This window comes from Trachurus japonicus, chromosome 17 (assembly GCF_045865225.1).
Source record: "Trachurus japonicus isolate A0001 chromosome 17, Traja_1.0".
Taxonomy (NCBI): domain Eukaryota; kingdom Metazoa; phylum Chordata; class Actinopteri; order Carangiformes; family Carangidae; genus Trachurus; species Trachurus japonicus.
In genome coordinates, this window is record NC_140923.1 from 25,765,993 (window position 1) to 25,786,784 (window position 20,792).

Genomic DNA, 20,792 nt, shown 5'->3' on the forward strand with positions numbered 1-20,792 from the left:
TTTGACAGTAGGATTTCAAAACTGAATACACTGTGTGTGTCCTCCTCCACTGATTGTACGTTGTAAAAAACGAGAAGCAGTGTGTAGCCATGCAGGCCATCAATCACGACCCCAATCTGCGTGACAGGTCAAAGTTATATCTCCACTATTACAGCGAAAAAAAAAAACGTTTTGCTGCATGCGCCACCTGGTCAAAACCAAATATTTTCAGACACACACATTGTTAACATGCTCATATAACAAATGACATTATGGTGCCATAAACCTTCATGTGAAGGAAGTCGTGGAGAAATAGCGTCACTTTTATTGCAACAGACGTTCCTCCAGCGCAGCAATAAGCAGCGTGTCCACATGGCGCTTTCACTTGGAAACGCTGGGTGTGATTTATTTGGCCCTGCACCGGTTAAACATCCACAGATGCACAACTTCAAGGATGTGATTTGCACATATCACACCACAGATTGTATACACTTGTTCCACAAGATCAACAGGCCCCACCTCCACATCCTAGATCAGTTGGTTGGTGGTGTCACTGAGTTTGCCAAAACCCAAACCAGAAGAAAAGAGATTTTATCACAACATTACAACTGGATTTATTCATGAAAAATACAGTTCACAGAAAATATCAAATATATTGTATTCAATCCGGGGTGTATATTCACTGTGGCCATGCCTTAATGTGTATCAGTGTGTTGGGGTTTTGAACAGGTGCACTAAGTTGAGTAGATCCTGCTCCTGTAGACCGAGCTCCTTCATCAGAGTGTTTAAATACTCCACTGAAGCTGGTGTTTCCACAGCCTTTCGCACCACAGGAGAAACCTCCGACAGCCTGAGACACAAGACACACAGGAATTACACACAACTGATAAGGCCATGACAAGATCTTCTAAAATTATAGATACCAGAAATTCACATGCTCATAAATGCCGCAACACTTTTGATGAACATTCACAGATCCACCTCAAAGCTGACTGTAAGACTTTCTGAATATTTGTACCGTCAATAATATAAAATTAGAACTACGATGATAAGCTTATACTTAAGGCACGTGTTCGGGCACTGAGGGCTGACCACGCTTCATGATGTTGTAAAAACAGGTTTGCTGACTAATATGGACACTTTTGCTGAGTAAGACACGGATCAAGTCTTTTAAATATCTATAACAGATTCATACAGGTTCTGGTCTTCACTCAGCAAAGTTACCAACATTACCAAGTAAAACTCCTTCAGAGAAGTGACATCTATACATGACTCTGTGTGGGGCATGACCTTTACATTGAACATACAAACATAATGTCCGTATGTACGTCATCATAAAAGTATCTAGGTTTGTAATCAGATGCGTCTTGCTACCCGAACATCTTGGCTCCTTATACGATGTTTACATGTCAAAGTCTGTCTGGGGCCTTGCCCAGATTTCTGACATCAGGATGTGATGTTAACATCTTATTTGAACTTTGAGTAAACACTCAGATTAGGAGAATTAATCTGTTATTTTTTAATATAATGTTTTAAATCCTCACCTCTATCAAAACTTATTTTAAAAACTGCCAAACACACACACAACGCAGCGCCAGCTAAACTGACACATTCCCCGCCCTTGACCAAGTGTGTGTTTTAGCTGCGAGTGTACCGTACCTCTGGTGTGGTGTAGTTTATTGTCAGCAGCCATTTTATTATTAGGCGCAGCTTGCTAACACTAATACAGCATAATGCAGCAGCCCTGTAATAATTAATTTTACCTACATGAAAGGTTGAATGTGAAATTTTCAGGGTTTTTTAGCTGATCTGATTCAGCTTTAGGATCAATGATGCAATATATTGACAGGTGTTTCTAATGTGAATACAGAGTAGAACTAATGAAATATAATCATTAATAAAACCTGGGTACTACAATCATGTTTGCACGAGCCAATATGGCTGCAGTAACATCACCATGTAAAGATTGTTTACCTCCAGCTCTACTTTCTAGTGGATCGCCATCACTTCTCTAACAACCACTGCTCTCCTCCTGCTCCCCCCCCCCCCTCCCCTCTGTACCTGCCCTCTCTACCTGTGTGGGGGTGCGCTGCTGGTTAATCTCCGGTTCACCCCGGGGTCTAGTGTTGCAGGGGAGGGTGGGGTGGGGGTGGCATCCATTATTCAGCTGGCCTGAACAATAGAGGCCAGACTAGCTCCACAGCTGCCATGCAGCAGACAGATAAGACAGCGCACCAAATTATTCATGATGGAGGAATGGAAGGATGGAGAGGCCTGAAGTTAAATAGACACTAATGAAATCATACTGTGGAGGACTGATGGGACATGTGGCAATGAGAGAAAATGTTGCTGCTGATTATTTCAGAGAAATAAAGTTAAATATGGCCTTGATGACAGGCCACAGATATCACAGAAACATGCAATAAACATGTTATTAAGTCTTTTATCATTAAACTGGTCTAAACCAGTGGTTTGAAATAGAATCTCCCACAGAACACAGACAATAAGTTGAGTGTATTTTCTTAACTCCATTTCCCAGCTAGACTTCACTGAAAGACAATGACACCAAAGTCCGTTAACAGGCTCTCAGTTTTAAGTCTATTCCTTATTTATGTGATGTAGTTTCAGGGAAGAGTTTGCAGCCACATGACCCCTTCGCTTTGAGAGTGATAGATTTACTGTACATCACGCTGCACAACATTCGCTGTATTCTTTTGTTAAGTTCAAGAGAGCCCATAATGTAAGTTATGATACCGATGTAAACAGAGCCGGGGCCACTGGGGGCAATCATAAATCAGAGTCAGAGCAGCATCAGGTGAAAGTTTTCCCAGCCAGGGCAATTTAAAGTGGCCATTTTGCCTGAAAACATACAGAGGGACTATTGTGTGATTGTGTACGTGTGTGTTTAACTTGAAAGTGCACAGGGCTGCTTGTGTGTGCCTTCTGTCCTGCTTCACGGATCTGGAGAGGGGCAATCAGGTGGAGATAAGGCCGTGAGGCGTCTGTGTGTACTCAGACGGGAGCAGCACGGAACTGTCCATGAACTACTAGTGCGCGCACACATGCACACTCATGCACACACACACAAACACCATATGGCATGGGCTAAACAATGCTACATCATATACTGTACTGTGTCAAATGCACCTTGAAGCTTTGAAGCTGAAAGTGAATCCCAGTCACAGTTAGGAAATGTAACTGCTTTATTGTTGTTTTTTTTCCCCTTTACACCCTCTACACACACACACACAGAGTAAACTTACAGATGTAGAAGCACCACGGCTATGAGGGTCCACTCTGGAGTTTTGTGGATGATGTTTGTGTTGGTGAACCTGTGGTGTTGAGCAAAAGAAAACAGTGAGCAGCAGGTCAGTCTAATCCAGTGATTCTCAAAGTGTGGGGTGCGTCCCACTGGTGGGGAGTAGAGACATGACAGGGTGGGGCGAGGCGTTTCTGAAGGCTACAACTTATTAAAATGAATGAACACATGATTGCTGAGCATGTATTCCTCGGACAACCATAGCGGTCATATAGACAGCTGGTATAGACCACTGTGCCCTGCTGTGGCTACAGGTCCCAGGAGTTACAATGTTTCCCTATTGTGGTGGTTGTTGTTTTCATATATAACATTCATTTTTATGCGGAATGGGAGTGAGCGAGCGAGCGAGTGAGTGAGAGAGAGAGAGAGAGACAGAGAGACAGAGAGTGAGAGAGACACTTGTTAGAAATGAAGAGAGGAAAAACACAAGGAGGAAACTGCTACTGTCAGCTGCACATCTGTCAGCAGGTGTGCTCCACATAGGTACATCACAAACTTTATTTTGTAAGAACAAACGAGATTTTGATTTTGTAAACAGTGACATGACATGTTGGATATAAACACCAAGTATGTAAGTACAGTACAGTATAACGTAACCTAAAAAACGTCTCTGCTGCTGTCCACCACCACCACCCAAAAAAAAAGGTGGGCCTGAAAAGTTCCCCCTTGTCCAGAAAAAGTTTGAACCACTGGTCTAATCACAGAATAATATATTAGACTGCATATACATAACTTTTGATTTGAGCTTCTTTAGGCTGGTGTCAAAAACGACCTAATTGCAGGGCGGTGTTTAGCTCAGCCCATGTGTTGAGGCTATAGTCCTCACTGCAGGCAACCCCGGTTCGAATCCCGCGCCAAGTGGCTCCCATTTCCTGTCTCTCTCAACTTTCCTGTCGATTAAAGGCAAAAAAGCCCCCCCCCCAAAAAAAATAAATTAAAAAAAAACCTAATTGCGATGGTCAGTAAACTAGAGAAACAAAACGTGCACGAGGCCGGACCAAACACCACAAACACTGGCTGCAATAGTGCAGTGATGTATGCTGCTCTGACAGCGCTGTGTATATTCTTTGGCTTCGGCCTCTCGTCAGCGGGGCCTCTCGACAGCTCAGAGAGAATTCCTGGAAGCAGGACTCTGGAGGTGTTGTACTCCTTCGCCTTTAAATCACTGACACAGTGATTTAAAAGCATGCCTGTTAAAAACATCCTAACCAGCCGATGGGAATGAGCAATATGTCTATGGCAGGAAATGTTCAATGCAGGCACCGGTTATATAATAGTTTGAATAAAACACTATCCTAACTATGACTGGGAAAACAAAAATAATTATTTTAAGTATTTTGGGTGGCTTTTAGGTCTTTAATTGATAGGACAGCTGGTGAGAGAGACAGGAAGACAGAGAGAGGGGGAATGCCATGCAGTAAAGGGCTACCGGTGGAATCGAACCGGGGCCGCTGCGGTGAGGACTACAGCCTCTGCACATTAAAACACACAGAACTAGGGCAGAAATTGAGGTCTAAATGATAAAATAAATAATTTACAGAATGGGTGTGGAGGGACGAGAGCCACAATTAATGTTATAACCAACACCTGTGTTTTTCATCTGGGACACGTTTAAATGGCTGCAGTGAAGAAGGCCTGTGATTGGTTGGTGACGTTTGGTGAGTTTCTTATGAGCTGTTTATACACCATTACACATTGTTATCAGCAATATTTTTGTTGTCGATTTTTTTCATTTATATTTTTTCACATTCATCATTTTGCTTACATTTTATCATTCATTTTTTTTTCATGATTTCTTCATCATTTTTTTGTGATTTTTCCATCGTGTTTCATGTGACTCTGACATTCATGACTTTTACTGTGGTGATGGACAAGCTGTGTCAGTCTTGATTGATTTTTTATTAAGGGCACCTGTGAGTGCTTTGTATTGTTTGCCAGATCACGCTGTGGAAGGGCTAGACCCGAAACGTCTGTGTGGCTAATAAATCTTTAAACTTGGAGTGCTGTTTCTTACATTTTTTAAAAAACTTTATACCTCATTAGGAATTCAGCACCCAGTTTTAGTTTTTGTTCATGTGAGTTGAGCGCGTTGTCTCCCATTTATAATGACGTTTGGTGACCTCATGTGATAACAACAAAGCTCCACCCAGCGTCAACCTGAGCTCGGGTCTAATTAGCCTCAAGTGCTGACACCTGTGTGGGCGTAGGGAGCTTTTAAGACAGGAAATAACAAGCTATGTAACGGTGTGTAGTGCGGAGTGGGGAGGGGGAGATGGGTGTATGGTGTTTTAGGAAGATTACAAAACATGTCACAACGGTACGCCACGTGCTCATTCCATCTGTGCTGATGTGTCAGATAAGCACACACCAAAAATGACCGCCCACTAAATACATGTGTGATGACATGTCAAAAGTGAGTATGTGTGAATGAATGTGGTTGGCCGGTGAGCACTTTCCACAGCTGACATTTTGACTGGTCACAGCAGCAGAGGTGTCACTTCATCTCAACAATGTTAGCGTTCCAGTTAAGTGAAGACGCACAACAGACTACAGCTTTAATCAGTGTTATAATAAACCTCTGTTTCTCCCACTGTGACAGGAAGAAATGTCTATGGTCAGCTGAAAGAAATCTCTGGTTGTTGTGTGCCATGCCTGGCAGTAGGGGGCACTGGAGGTCTTCATCAAATCTTCCCACAGTTTGTGGTATTCAAATAAAACCTCATTTCTTTTAGGATATTATATTGATCTCAGGCTAGACTAGATGCATGATTAGCTTAAGCTGGCAGGGAGCTATATATATGTGTTGTGCTATAAAAAAGGGCTAAATATTCTAAGAACATGCCAAATATCAAGTTAAGAAAGCGCAACAAGTGTTGGAGTGTAACTTAAAGGGATAGTTCAACATTTTGGCAAATTGGCCCATTGCCATAATCGCTATAGTCATAGCAGTAGGTTCGTTACCTTTGTCGGTGCAAGCTATTTTTAGGACGGCGTAGCAGAGCCGCCAGCTGCTCAGAGCTACGCTACGGAGGTTCATGGGATTTCTTGGTTTCCCTCATCAAACTCATCAACAACTCCAAAACGCTCTTGTGGACAAGTTGTGACCTGCACATTCACCACACTATGAGATAATAATGGAACGTTACGAGAGACTGCTTGCTGAAAAACTGTCCCTGAAGGCAACGTGCATCAGCAGTTTTACATGAATTTACCTCTAAAACGACTTTGTCTCGTAACGTTCCGTTATTATCTCATAGCGTGGTGAATGTGCAGGTCACAACTTGTCCATGACAGCATTTTGGAGTTTTTGGATTGTGTATTTGATGAGTTCGATGAGGGAAACCAAGAAATTCCTTTAGCCTCCATAGCATAGCTCTGAGCAGCCTGCTGCTCCGCTCCGCCGTTCTAAAAATAGCTTGCACCGACAAATAAAGGTAACGAACCTACTGCTATGACTATAGCGATTATGGCAATGGGCCAATTTGCCAAAATGTTGAACTATCCCTTTAACTAATGAACTGGACAGTGAAGCTCATCGCCATTTTACAAATGTAACAGATTGACTCTATAAACTGCAGGGAGACAGTCAGTAATCTTTCTGTCACATGCAGTGATCAGGTGCAGCTTTTGGTTGTTGAATGATTAAATGAGTTGATGTGAATCCTGATTCCCTGTCAACACTGTGTTTTCTTTCTCCTTGAGGCACCAAAAATAAAAGTTAAAAAGTTAATTAGTAGTCCATAAGAAATGTCACAATATTTTTTTTTGTGGCTGTATCACAACATTGTGAGATCTCCCCTGCAGAGCATCATGAATGAATGATTTAAGCCTTTGGTGCATAAGAGACACACTCTCATGCTCCACTGCTGTTCTGCATGATCTAGATAGTCAGCATCTGCCTGTTTTTACTTATGACAAGCAGCTTCCAGCAATAGCAAACAGAAAGTCACTGCTGATAGTGATACTGATATGACACCAGCAATATTATATATAATACCTTTCATTAGCCTGGTGTTTCTGTCTAGACTTTGTATGACATGCATTAATAAAATATACAACCACCAATCCTTTTTAGCAACTGCAGAGGAGGCCGCATGTATTGGGTGGTCACAGCAGGAACCCAGTGTTAATTATATTATGTTGATAATACACAGGTGATGGGCAGTGTTTTATGGGCTGATTGTATGGGGAACCATTCTGTATTCTTTTTTTCTTTTTTCCTTCCTTTTCTGTATTGTGTATACATATATATATATGTATCTCAATTTCATACAATGGTGTGTACATAATACATTTATGTATACAAACTTTGTGCAATATTGGACACACATCTGCATGTGCAATCGTGTGCTATGGGATAATGCAATTTAAGTCGATCCTGCACTTTATTGGGGCATCGTGCAATCAAATTAAATTCAATCTTGCACTTATGCACTCGTCACTTTAGCAAACAGCACTTTAACTAGCACTGTAGCACTTTATAACTTCTCAGTAATCTTTTGGTCCCCTTACCCACTCTTTTAACTGTCTTTGGTCAGTTAACTGGTGGTTTATGTATGTCGTTTATATATGTTTTGTGTAAGATGTCAAGGTGTTTTAGTGTCCTAGTCCTGCCTCTTGTACTTGTTATCGTCATTGTTTTTTATGTCTAACATCAACCTGCCAATGGAACTGGGGATGGAAATTAGCCACTTGGCTATAATCCCACATATTTACATGTCAATGTCCATCAATATGTACTGTTCCCATTTTTAAAAAAATCTGATGGTGTGGTCCCCCTCTCTTTGCTCTCACAGTGTGGGTGGGTGTGTGTGTGTTTGTGTGTGTGCACCTAGTTCTGAACAAGAGTTAACAAAATCCAAACTGTATGAGTGTGTAAAAACTAAGAAATTGTATAAGTAGTAGTTATTATGTGGCTCAGTGCTGTGAGACAGGCAGTGAGGAGGCTGCATGGGAGTGTGTGTGTGTGCCGTACTGACCTGAATGTCCTGACCAGGTTGGTCAGGTCAGGGAAGATGTCGCTCATGGTGAGACGCAGTGGACCAACAATGTCCCTGAGACTGCACAAAACACACAAAGATGAGAGAAAAAGATAGAGATAAAGATACAAGAAAATACAACAGGAAATGAGTCAGTTTCAGAGTCAGAAATTACAAAAAGGCGACAACAAATACTGAGCATGTAGTTTTATCTTCCTTTGTGCAGTGTTTAATTAAACCAATCCACAGTCCTGTAACTGCATCTTAATCATTGACTGTCTGAACTGGTATCTACTGCTATTAATCAACAGCCCATCTACAATATGACTTCTTAGGCTGAAGTTCTTAGACTGAAGTAATGGTGGTTCACAGGGAGAACGCACAGAAGATTTACTTTACTAGTTCTTCATTGCCTCTGTATTTTTAATTTAGTCTATTTTTGGTTACAACAGTGTTTTACAGAGGGGCTCGGCAGGATTAATAAAATAAGTTCATAAGATTAATGAGCCATCATAATGTCTAAGGAACCAGTGACCCTGCAAATAAACATTTTCACATACTATAAAGGGGTTTTAAATGTACATGCATGTGGGTGTCAATAAAAGAGAAGAGTGTTTAGCTTAGTTGGTAGAGCACCTGCCCCATGTGTTGAGGCTATAGTGACCCCTGTTCGAATCCCGTGCCGAGCAGCCCTATCCTGCCCCCCCCCCCCCCGCCTCCCATTTCGTGTCTCTCTCTCAACTGTCCTCCTGTCCATTAAAGCCAAAAAAGCCCCCATATATATATATATAGCTGGAAGAGGTACACACACACACACACCAAATAGTGAGTTTCTCCACTGCAATTCGTTTCTGGATGAGGTGCTGTGCATTGGAGTCAACGAGCGGCAGAACTGGGTCTTTATGTCCCTGGCCCTGGACTGTCACCTTGTGGAAAAAAACAAGATGTCAAGTCAAGACATAAATACACTTAATACTGTGCCAATCAAATTTGTTTACATATCAAATCACATTTTCAATATAGTGCCTCCATGTGGTCAAGGACTCTCACAACAAGTGGCTCCATCTATAACTCTGCTCTCTGTTTTCTTTTCCTTCACTCACCTTGTTTACATCCGCCGCCTCCTTCCCCTCCGGCAAAATCCATGTCCCTTTATAAAACTCCCTCACTCGGAGCTCCTGCTGTTGCGTCTCCTTCTTCAGCATCTCAAAGTCTGGTACTGCAGCAGACGGTATCACCCCAGCGTCGTCCCCTCCACTAACCGCCGTCACATCATCCTCAAGATCGTCTTCATCCAGCTCTGCATCTTTGTCGCCGTCCTTCTCCTCCTCCTTTTTTAGATCAGTGAACGGAGATCCTAGTGAATGGTCAGCACCGTACAGGAAGCCCAAGGTCTCGTCAGTGCTCCATTCCCTCAAGGTTTTCCTCAAGCACTCGAGGAGATTCAGACGGACGGTGTCGGGTTTCGCCGCAGCGGTGTGGTTCTTGAGTAGATCTCGTAGCCCTGCCGCCCCCTTCTTGCTCATACCCACCTGAGTGATGTTGAGTCCTGGCTGCTCACACACTGTCCTGTGCTTGCTGCTCTCATCAGTGGTGGTGGAAAGCCGTTTGCTTTCTCCTGGGGGATCCGAGTCAGTAAGTGGAGTTGTATGTTCAGTCTGTGCCAACGCTGAGTCGGCAGGCAGCGGGACAGAGGGTGCCACCGTCTCGGACAAACTGCACAAATTCATCTGAGCTGTGGCGTCTTCCACGGTGGGGTCCTCAGGTGAGTCTTTCTCCTCTTGCTGAGTCAGGTTGGTGTTCATGACGTGCAGCTGTTCAGCATCAACTTTTACTTCTGTTTTACGTGCATGCAACTCGTTCCTTTCACCATCTCCCAGTTTCTCTGGATCCTGACTTTGATTTTTCTCCATTTCCTTTTCATCGCCTTCGCTGTTATGTTTCTGTCTCCTCTGTGGCTTCCCTTGCTCATCTTCATCTGTTCGTTTCGGCAGGTCACCCCAGTGCACCCTGGGTCCCTGCCGCTGGGAGAACACGCTGGAAACAAAGTCCTGCTCTTGTTCGATGTCGCTGCCGTCGCTGTGGCCGAGGCCTCCCGCAGGGCCGAGCTGCTGAGAGCCGCGAGGGGGCTCAGGCTGAGCAGGCGGCGGGTTCTCGATGTCGTCCTTTTGAAGACGCCTCTCTGACAGAAACACCTCCTCACCAGAGCTCCCACTGAACACATGCACAAGGCTGAATTAGCAAATCTATGTGACACTTTAAGAAACAGTTTTATAATAACTCTTAGATGCATTACTATTTAAAGTTTTCACTTTGTATCATGGTATGTAAACAATGCAAATAGTACATACCCATCTCCTTTCTTCATCAATTTGATTTCTGGAGGGCTGTTAGTGAAGAGCAAATTAAACACATGACCACAGAAAATGTTTATATTCAACAATCAGTTCATAGTTATTGTTTAGGAAGGAAGCAGGGAGCAGTATTATACCTTTCATGCAGCCTGAGCCAAAGAGGTGTTTTTGATATTTGTAGCTCATACTCTTTGGAGGCTTTGTAGCAGAAGTTACTACAAAAACACTAAACATTAAAGAGAAAGCGAAAAAGAATTATTATCATTTATCGATCAGAAACACAGTATTCATACATACTTTTAAACACACGCAGCAGCACTGACCTTTCGCTCTGTAATGTCGTACACTTTATTGGTCTTGGTGGAAATTTTATACTGTTGAGTTGGGATCTGTGAGGTGAAAAGTAAAGATGAGCCATGATACAGAATATTAAACACATTAAAAAATACAATGATCTGCTACAGATGGTCTTACCTTGCCCAGTTTATTCGGACATATAGGATAACCACACAGTTTAGCAATGGACCTCTCCTCTATGGCGTCTTTGTAATTAGCAGAAGTGATGAATTTTGCCTGTAAGAGAAGGAGACTGAGAACAGGCTCAACACAACAACTATGTCAAGTGTCAGTTTAACATTTTAAAAACCCTCAATATAGCACATCACTCAGTATTAGCAGGGGCTGTGAACAGTAAATGACATGTGAAATTTCACTTTTTATGAAAAGGACATCACTCCTGCACATTTAAAGGGACCTAAACAGTCAGATCTCTGAACTTCAGCTGTGTCTAACAGATCTGTCCATTAGATATAAGACTGGACATTAAGTAAAAAGACAAAGTGTGCTGAGATGACACATACACAGTCGGTGAGGAAGTCTTCAGCCACACTCTCCTCCAGGAGACGCTCCACTATCTGCAGAGCTCTTTTCTCCAGCTCCAGCTTCTCCCTCAGCTTCTCCTTCAGCACCTCCCTCCTGACAACAACACAAACACAACCACAGTGTGATATTAAAGCACTGCTGTACGGAGGGATGTGCATTAATTCATTGAATCAGCACTGATAAAGCATCTTCAGCAGCAGCTAATGAAACTAAGAAAATGCGCCTTTTCAAACCTTCTTGCTTCTTCTTCAGCGGTCAGGGCTTTGGCACGTTTTCCACCTGACACACAGACACAGAGACACAGAGACACAGAGACACAGAGACACAGAGACACAGAGACACACAGACACACAGACACACAGACACACACACACACACACACACACACACACACACACACACACACACACACACACACACACACACACACACACACACACACACACACACACACACACACACACACGAGACATGTTTAGGTGAAGTGCAACATGCTCCCAGTCCCTACAGTAGTTTACCAAACTGTGAATGAGCAACTACAGAAACCACTACATGAGACGTAGCCGACATAACGTCGGTGTGAGTGAAGTTTTTATTTCTTTATATAGCTTTTCGGAACGCTAACATGTTTGTAAAGCCTCATAGTGTTGTGAAAACACAAACTCTGGGTGTAAACCAACCTTTCTTGGCTGTTTTGGAGCAGGCTCCGCTGCTTCTCCTCTCCTCCGTCTCCATGCTGTTTCTGTTTGATGCGTTTTCAACTCTGACCGGTGACGTAGTTACTTCTACGGCAGCCGCGGAGGGACATACCACCAGCCGCGGACACTCCTGTCAGGCAGCGTGGTAGCTTTAACTGGGCAGTTTGGGGCATGCAGCTCTGGTGGGTACCTACACTGTTGTAATAATCGTCCTGTTTGACGCCTGTATGTCCACCGGCGGTGCTCACAGTTGGCGGCTGTGTCCGGGCAGCTCCGGCCGCTCCCAGAGATAAAACCTTTGTTTTCTGTCTAATGGCGAAGCTACTTCTGGATAATGAGACGAGCGTTCATTCAGCTCTGTTTACAACAGACTGCCCAGCCCACACCTGACCTAAACCTGGGCATCAGTCAAGTGTCCACGCATAAAGCTTAAAGTGATTAACGCCAGCTCGTTGTTGGAAGTAGAGCCTCTTGAATTATCAGCTGTTGTTGGACTATGTGGTACTGTAGCTACTATGGTGTGCAGCTGTGTTGTTTTTGACAGTTTCTGTGTCCTGTTTGTTCTGGAGGATTGCTGTGGATCAAAGGTAAACCTCACCTGAAGCCAGCAGCAGCAGCAGCAGCAGCAGCAGCAGCAGCAGCAGGGATGGCTCTGGAGCAGCTCAGTGATGTGGTCCAGAGATGTGTGAGTCTCCTGCTGACACCTCATCTATTCATCCATCCACCCATCCATACCACATTTCTCCATAAACATGTTAACATACTCATACGCATTTTGATTTAGTGATACAAGTGATCTTACTGCATTTCTACAGTGAGCAATAGTCGTACATCTTTATGAGCCACATACAGCTCTGTTAAAGCTGCACTTTAACACATAGCCTCAGGAGTGAAATGTTACGGTCATAAGTGAACAGCCTGATTACTGTCTGTCCTTCCTTCCTCCCAGGAAGTCTTACATATATGACATTTAGTTCGTTTTGAGCTCTCTCTTCTTTTCTTTTATCCCACTGTAACTCCAGAAAAGCACAGTTAAACATAAGGTTTTAGATGATTTTTCATTGACGACTGATTGATTTAGTCATGGATTTATTTATAATAATCAATTAGAAAAGTATGAAAAAAGCCTGACACAGTTTACCAGAGGCGAAAGTGACGTCTTCAATCAACTCCCTTTGAATCAACGCTCCAAAACCGAAGTATTGGGTAACAACAACCAATAGACTGACATATTTAATCATCTGGGACCAATAAATGGGTTTTTTTTTCTCAAAAAGTGTTGCAATTATTTATCAATACTCATTTCTGTAGATAAACTAATTCATTTGAATTTCCCCATTGCTAAATGAAGCCCCTCATCTGTCTCTGTCTTTCACAGCAAGCCCTCCCTGATGACAGCTACACCACCGAGGATCATGACGTCTTCACAATTGCTGGGCGGACCTGCATCGAGGAGGGGAACAGCGCTCAGGTCCTCAGTATTATCTTGGATGAGAAGAATCAGGTAGGTTTTATCAAAGCTAACTAGGTTTTATCAAAGCTAAAAATGGCTTTTAAATGTGTAGGATGTTTCTTAACATGAGACGTGTTTATCCCTCTCTCTGTAGGAGATAGTGAGATGTATGGGCTGGAATCTGCTGCCTCCTCTGATTCAGGTTTTGCTCAAGAAAGAAAGCAAGAGCCTTCCTCAGTGCCTGGCGATTTTCAACCACCTGCTAGAGGTCAGCTCTTCTGCTCCACAGATTCACAGTATCACAGATGGTCTAGTGCTTGTCCAAACTACAGTTCATAATCAAATCTAAACCACATACAAGTCAGGCAGTGTCGGAGATACTTACTGTCTTGAGTGTTTGGACTTTAAATGTTCCTTTTATGGATGAGCTTTGGTTATTCAGACTTGCAGGCCCAAGGAGCTGCTGATTGGCCTGTTGGAGCAGCTGGAGCACGACGACCCTGACACAATAGCGAAAAGTGTCCAACTGCTGTTGAACCCTCTACAGAAAGGTTGGGGACATTTCTTTAAATCTCCACCCTAATGCGTGTTGTTATAAAACGTCAACTCGTTCAGAGCCATTGTGATTGTTTCTCCCGTCTCCTCCTCTCAGTGCTGCTGTGTCTGGGCAGCCGTAAGGCCTCGTCGCTGGGCATGACTCTGTCCTCCGTGCTGGACCAGGTGGCCAAACTGCCTTTACCTCTCACCAAGGAGCAAGAGGAGGATGACGTCTTCTCGCTTTGCCGCTGCTGCGCCGACCTAATGGCCTTCATCAGACCCTTCGTCCACGAGGTCAGGCTAAAGCGTCTGAACGGTGGAGAGCTGAGCAAGAGCACCAACAAGGCGGAGGGAGGACCGGATATAGATAAAGAGGACGAGCTGCGAACAGAACTGTTGAAGTTGTGAGTTAGAAATTTGAAATTTTTCACAACTCAGTTTTGCAAAAAAAAAAAAAGAAATCAGCTCATCTGAAATTATTTTATAATAAGGAGCTGTATGAATCACAGTAGTGGCATTCAGGTTGAGCCAGTGCATTTTGTTTGTGTTCTGCAGCTGTATGAAGAGTCTGAGTCACCCTTTGTTGGAGGTACAACTCAAGGATCCTGACACTCTTGCTGTGTCTCCACTCAGGAACTTTGCCACGGAAATTTTGGTGTGTTACCTGAAACATCACACAACATGAACATTTTAAAGAAAGAAAGTGCAGAATATCCATCTGAAATAACAATGGAAATAGTTTGATGGGTCACGTGTGTTTGGTTTGAGCAGAATACCCTCAGCGCCATCGGAGAGTCCCTAACCGATCTCGTGTACCAGCCGCTGCTGAAGAGGAAACATGCTCCAGGTTTTCTGGAGGAGGAGGTGCGTTACCCTAAAGAGTCGTTGGCCAGCCTGGCTCACCTGGTGTTCGTCCATCACTTGACTGCAGATACATTCCCAAGTGTTTACAAGTAAGTAGAAGAAAACGTCCACAGAAGACAAAGATGCTGTTTTACAGTATTGATTCCTGATGACAACTCGTACCGTCTGAATGGATGGATTGTATTTTACTGATTCTCTGCCTGTCTCTCTAGTCCTGTGTTTTCTCTTCGGTGCAACATCGAGCACACCTGCCTCCTCTTGTCCAGGTGAATATACTGTAAATTTGGGTTTAAAAATTAATTAATTATTCAAATTCAAAAGAAAAATACAATGTATATCATCTATGTTGGCTAAAACATACAGATTTTATAAGGGGCACTCACAGTAAAAACGGAACAATCTCCCTAAACACCACATCAATAAATGGATCACACACCATGTATCTCATCGACAATACATCTGCACTGAATAAATATATAGGGATCTACCTGTTATTGTCTTTATTGTGTATTTGGCTTAAGAACATAAGAAAATCTCTGTTTCTCTTTTGTTAGATCTGAGGAGACCAGGATTCAGAAAGGACTGGTGAGTCAACCTTGAGTCAAGGTTGTTTTCATTGTTGCAATATTCTGGACACTGGTTGTGTAGACTCGTGACTTTAGGGAAAACACATGTAGAGCCGTGATTTGTTTGTTTCAGAGTCTTGCAAATCGGTGAGGTCACACACAGCTCATGTAGCGATACTCATCTGCACCAAGTTTATACTTAACATGAAGTCAACAGATTTGTTCCTTTATGAGAACAGCAAAAACCTGTAAAACCCATAATCTAAAGAGTTCATTCTCTGTGGGCATTTCAGGGCAGCTGGGGCTCGGTTTGTCAGATTTGAGCTCAGCTTTAACAGTAGTTTGACGTGTGCGTGTTTCCCATCACACAGGAGCTGTATGAGAAGAGTCTGGTGCGGGTGGTGGACGGCAGTCTGCCTGCAGATCTGCTGGAGATCAAAACCTTCCGCACAGTCCCTCAGGTGATCTCTGTTTCCACTCAGCTTTACCATGCAAACCTCAGCTCAAACTCTAGTGTTATTACACTGCATCATTGAATGCACCAGGCTCACTTATTAATTTCACTGTGTTTTTTCAGAACTTAGTGAAAGTTATGACGATATGTCCGAGACATGATTTGGTAAGTCTTAACATTTGTTTCATAAATTTTGTTTTGTGGAAAACATGTATTTATACTTTGAAATGAATACATATTTCATTTGAATTTGTTGTTCTCTTTGGAAATATACATGTATATTTTTATTTGTATTCCTTGTCAACAGAGAACTAAAGGTCTGAAGGTTTTCCAGCTGAGCATTGACAAATTCAACACAGAAGCCAAGTACAATTTTTTCCAGTAAGTCTCCACCTCTCCGACATTAAAAGTCATCAGGAATGTCGTTCTCTGCTCCACCTCTCAGTATAAAGACTCTTAACTGTCTCCTTGTTCCAGGTACCTGCTGAAGACCAGTGGTCACTCTGGAGTTGAAGGCTACATAATCAAAAACATCAAGAATCAGATAGACTTTGCTCTGCAGGTGAGTTTCCCCTTCACATTTAAATTAGCTGTCTGTGAGCTTGTATGTATGTCAAGTCTTACAGTGTCTTTGTCTTTGTGTCTGTCTCTCTGTCCTCAGCCAGGTAACAGTAACACCTGGTTTGAGGGAGTTCACCTGCTCCCTCTGCTGCGTAAGGTCCTCACTCTCCCAGACGGCCCAGAGACCGACCTCCTGCAGTACCTGGACAGGTCAGTGAGTGCACACACGGTCCATCTGTCAGTTGTCTGAAGTGCACAGGAGGCTGGAGTCTGTACTGGCATGATAAGTAACCAAGTCACCAGTCAGATCCAAACACTAACACATAACACTGTAAAAGATCAAAGTGAGATTTCTCTCTGTTGAAAGCTTTGAAAAATGAATGAAGATGAATTTGATCTCTCAAGCGTGAACTGAACAATGTTTAATGAGCAGAGCGCTGCTAAAATGTTATGAATGACTGCTGTGCCTAGGATGTTTTCATTTCTCCTTTGAATAGTTGATACTGATATTGTGTCGTTACTATGAAAAACATTCCTTAATTACTGGCCATTGATTGCCATACATTAATATTTTTTTTATAAATTAAAATGGAACCATTTTTTCTCTCTCAAGTGAATAAAATGTTTTTTTTAACAGATAACTACATAAAATAAGCAAGCAAGACATTTTACATCTGAAAGTATTAAAGGTTTAAAGTGTTTCAAAACAAGCTCAAACCTCGTCTGGCATCTGATATCTGTGTTTTAATTTTGTCTGATTTATTAGCAAATAACAATAAATATTTAGACATCAGGATGTCTGCGATATGCTAATGCTGCATATTAATATATTGGTAAATGGACCATGACCTCACCCTGTCTGTGCTGCTTTCTCAGAGTTATGGAGTCTCTGAACCTGCTTCGGTACCTGGTCATCAGGGACAAAGTCACAGAGAACCAGGTGAGTACAAACTGGATCAGTGGATTCACACCGGAGCCAAATAACAACTTCAGACTTGGAAAGGGGGGAGGGGCTGTCTACATCTCCTCTTAGAAAGTCAACTAAATGACTTAAAGTGAAATTCCGGCGTAAAGTGTAAACAATGGTCAAACACACGTAACACCGAGTTAGACCCCCCCTCGAGAGATCAATTTGCCCGACCGCTACATTCACGAGATCCACCAACTTCAGCAAATACCGCAATATCGCCACACACGGCGCTGTCCGGATCCACTGTCTGACCGCAACCAAAACGCCACCATTTGCCCAAAATAATGCTCAGAACTGCACCAAATGTCATCAATAGTACACACAGGGTCCCAGCACGTAGTACGAGTTGTCAAACATCTGCTAGCTTTGCCTGTTTTCTTTAGCAAGGAGATGCAACTCAACTCACCTACTTCTCCTCCTGGAGCGGCTTGTTGGTGAGGAAGCCCTGACGAGTCGATCACCGAGTGCACCGGAGTTCCGCAGCTCAATCAACAATTACCTCATGGAAATACAATCAGAGTTTTTTTTTTTTATATCTTGCATATCACTTTATAACTATTATTATCGAGTGCTGGCCGCGATATAGGCGCAAATGAGCATTTTTAAGAGCTGCGGAACTCCGGTGCACTCGGTGATCGACTCGTCAGGGCTTCCTCACCAACAAGCGGCTCCCGGAGGAGAAGTAGGTGAGTTGAGTTGCATCTCCTTGCTAAAGAAAACAGGCAAAGCTAGCAGATGTTTGACAACTCGTACTACGTGCTGGGACCCTGTGTGTACTATTGATGACATTTGGTGCAGTTCTGAGCATTATTTTGGGCAAATGGTGGCGTTTTGGTTGCGGTCAGACAGTGGATCCGGACAGCGCCGTGTGTGGCGATATTGCGGTATTTGCTGAAGTTGGTGGATCTCGTGAATGTAGCGGTCGGGCAAATTGATCTCTCGAGGGGGGGTCTAACTCGGTGTTACGGTGTGTTTGACCATGGTTTACACTTACGCCGGAATTTCACTTTAAGAAACCAATATAGCAGAAAGACTTAAAGGGATAGTTTAACATTTTGGCAAATTCCCCTATTGCCATAATCCCTATAGTCATAGGGGTAGGTCAAGGGGGCAGTTGTCGGTCTGAGAAGTGAAGCTCACTTCCACGTTCAAAAAACTGCAATCCTCTCGGCCGCCGCTGGGGGCTGGTGTCAGAAAGCAGCATTCTCCATAGACCCCCCATGTTAAAATTTTACTATTATTAGGTTAAAATTCTCCACCAATTCTGCCAATTAGGGTGCAGAAACGTTGAGTGACAGGTCCGGAGCTGCTTCGAGGCCAGTGGGCGGGTTCTCAGCCGGTAAATCCAACATGGCGCTGTTCAGGCCGCCATATTTGAGTCACAAAAACGACTCCCCAAAACCAATGGGTGACGTCACGGATGCTACGTCCATATTTTTTACAGTCTATGGGGTAGGTTCATTACCTTTAATTATCGGTGCATGTTGTTTTGAGATCAGCGGGGCAGAGACGCGAGCTGCTCAGCGAACACAATGGAGGTGAATGGTACAGGTCCCCTGTCCCTCATCAAACTCATCAAATACACAATCTAACAACTCCAAAACGCTCTCGTGGACAAGTTGTGACCTGCACATTGACCACGTTATGAAATAATCATGTATAAGTATGTAAAATTACGAGACGGAGTTGGTTTCGAGGCAAATGCATAGCCGGAACTACATCCCAGAGTAGTAGTTAAGAGTATTTGCTTCATGTGTTGTAATGTTACATAATTATACATGATTATTTAGGCGAATTTGCCAAAATGTTGAACTATCCCTTTAAGAGAGATGCATAGCCACTGCAAAGAGACAGAAGAAGCAGCATGACTGGACACAAAACGACCACAAAGAGTCACTTTGGCTCCGTGCGTCAGGCTGTAATGCGCTCTAGGAGAGCTGGGGGCCTTTAAGTGTCTGTGCTCAGGGGCCCGTTTGTCTCATAATGTCTCCATGGTTGAGGTGAGTTAAATATCCCCATCGCTGCTCATTGGAAACGCCACAAACAGATGCCATTCACCCGCACTCACAGACAGGTCTCTGCTTCCCAGAGTGCATCGGTGCCAGGTCGGTCCAGCCGGTTCCAGCCGGCCTCCTCAGTCGTCACGTCACTGCACTCGACTCATGATGATGTTGTTCTGCTGTTTTGATCCTGCAGACGGGGATATGGACGGAGCTGTACAAGATAGAGGACACGTTCCTGAAGCCTCTGCGCGTCGGGGTGAACATGTCCAGAGCTCACTACGAGAGGGAGCTGCACAACACCATGGACACCAAGACGGCCAAGCTCAAAGGTCAGATCAGCACGCTCATGTCTCTCTCAGGTCCACCTTTCTCAGACAAAGACAGTGCACATGTAAGAGTAGAGGAAAAAATATATATGCTCCGTATTCTACCATTGTGAAGCTGGTTTCACCCTTTTTCCAGACGAGGCGACGGTTTCTTTAACCGTTGGTGATGAGAAGCTGCCCAGCATGACTTCAGAGTCACAGATTCAGGTCGGTGACTGTTTCATATTCATGAGGATCAACCAGCATTGATTGTGCAGCACTGACGAAGAGCACAGTGACGACTGACTGAATCTTAATGTGTCCCATCCTCTCAGGCTCTGCACTCGGCCCTGCACACGTTCGACATGATCGAGAGCGTGTTGGTGCGGATAGAGGAACTCACCGCTGTGAAGGAAAGTCCTTAGCTGAGCGGCCAGACGTCCTCACCTGACTCAGGACCTAACGGATCAAATTTTCTTTTCCTCCTGTTGTGGATGCATCATTTCAAACAGTTAAACCATGAAACTGCTTTTTTCTTTTTCTATTTAAAGTCTTTCGTCAGGTCGTCGTCCAATATTTTGAATCAAGTGAAACTGTAAAATGTTTCTTTGTTGAGGCTGAGAAATTTGTATCAGCTCTGTGTTACATTTGCAAACTTTTGTACTCACAAAAGCCTAAATAAAGTTCTAAACTGTCTGTGTGAGATTTTCTATAAGAAGTTGTAGTTTACCGTCCTCTACAGCTTTAAAATTGAGTAATAATTTCAACAAATGCACAGGTCATTACTTTTTCACTATTGTTAAATAATCACAGCTTTTTAATTTGTTTATTTGGTGTTTGATTTATATTTATGTCACTCTTTAAGAAA

The 20,792-nt window shown here is 43.4% G+C and overlaps 2 protein-coding genes across 4 annotated transcripts; one reads left to right on the top strand and one right to left on the bottom strand.

The window, feature by feature from the left end:
- Positions 1-284: 284 nt before the first annotated feature.
- Positions 285-12,261, bottom strand: rpap2 (RNA polymerase II associated protein 2). Of its 2 annotated transcripts, none has more exons than XM_085804303.1 (12): positions 12,194-12,261; positions 11,747-11,792; positions 11,492-11,606; positions 11,106-11,204; positions 10,955-11,020; positions 10,769-10,857; positions 10,629-10,664; positions 9,381-10,491; positions 9,097-9,203; positions 8,278-8,358; positions 3,243-3,311; positions 285-829 (listed from the first exon to the last, which is right to left on the bottom strand). In XM_085804303.1, the coding sequence occupies exons 1-12, from the start codon at positions 12,246-12,248 to the stop codon at positions 685-687; spliced, it is 2,019 nt and encodes a 672-aa protein (XP_085660429.1). In that variant the 5' UTR covers positions 12,249-12,261; the 3' UTR covers positions 285-684. The 2 variants fall into 2 exon arrangements, with proteins under 2 accessions (XP_085660429.1, XP_085660428.1); XM_085804302.1 differs by lacking the exon at positions 285-829 and adding an exon at positions 2,562-2,940.
- A 63-nt stretch (positions 12,262-12,324) lies between these two features.
- Positions 12,325-20,620, top strand: glmna (glomulin, FKBP associated protein a). 2 transcript variants are annotated; one of them, XM_085804308.1, is made up of 20 exons: positions 12,325-12,393; positions 12,781-12,816; positions 12,850-12,896; positions 13,590-13,715; positions 13,819-13,932; positions 14,107-14,215; positions 14,317-14,605; positions 14,757-14,856; positions 14,973-15,154; positions 15,278-15,331; positions 15,620-15,650; positions 16,003-16,092; positions 16,209-16,250; positions 16,393-16,466; positions 16,563-16,647; positions 16,747-16,856; positions 17,523-17,586; positions 19,813-19,948; positions 20,082-20,152; positions 20,260-20,620. In XM_085804308.1, the coding sequence occupies exons 3-20, from the start codon at positions 12,858-12,860 to the stop codon at positions 20,347-20,349; spliced, it is 1,806 nt and encodes a 601-aa protein (XP_085660434.1). In that variant the 5' UTR covers positions 12,325-12,393; positions 12,781-12,816; positions 12,850-12,857; the 3' UTR covers positions 20,350-20,620. The 2 variants fall into 2 exon arrangements, with proteins under 2 accessions (XP_085660434.1, XP_085660435.1); XM_085804309.1 differs by having other exon boundaries at positions 12,781-12,896.
- The last annotated feature ends 172 nt before the right edge of the window (positions 20,621-20,792 follow it).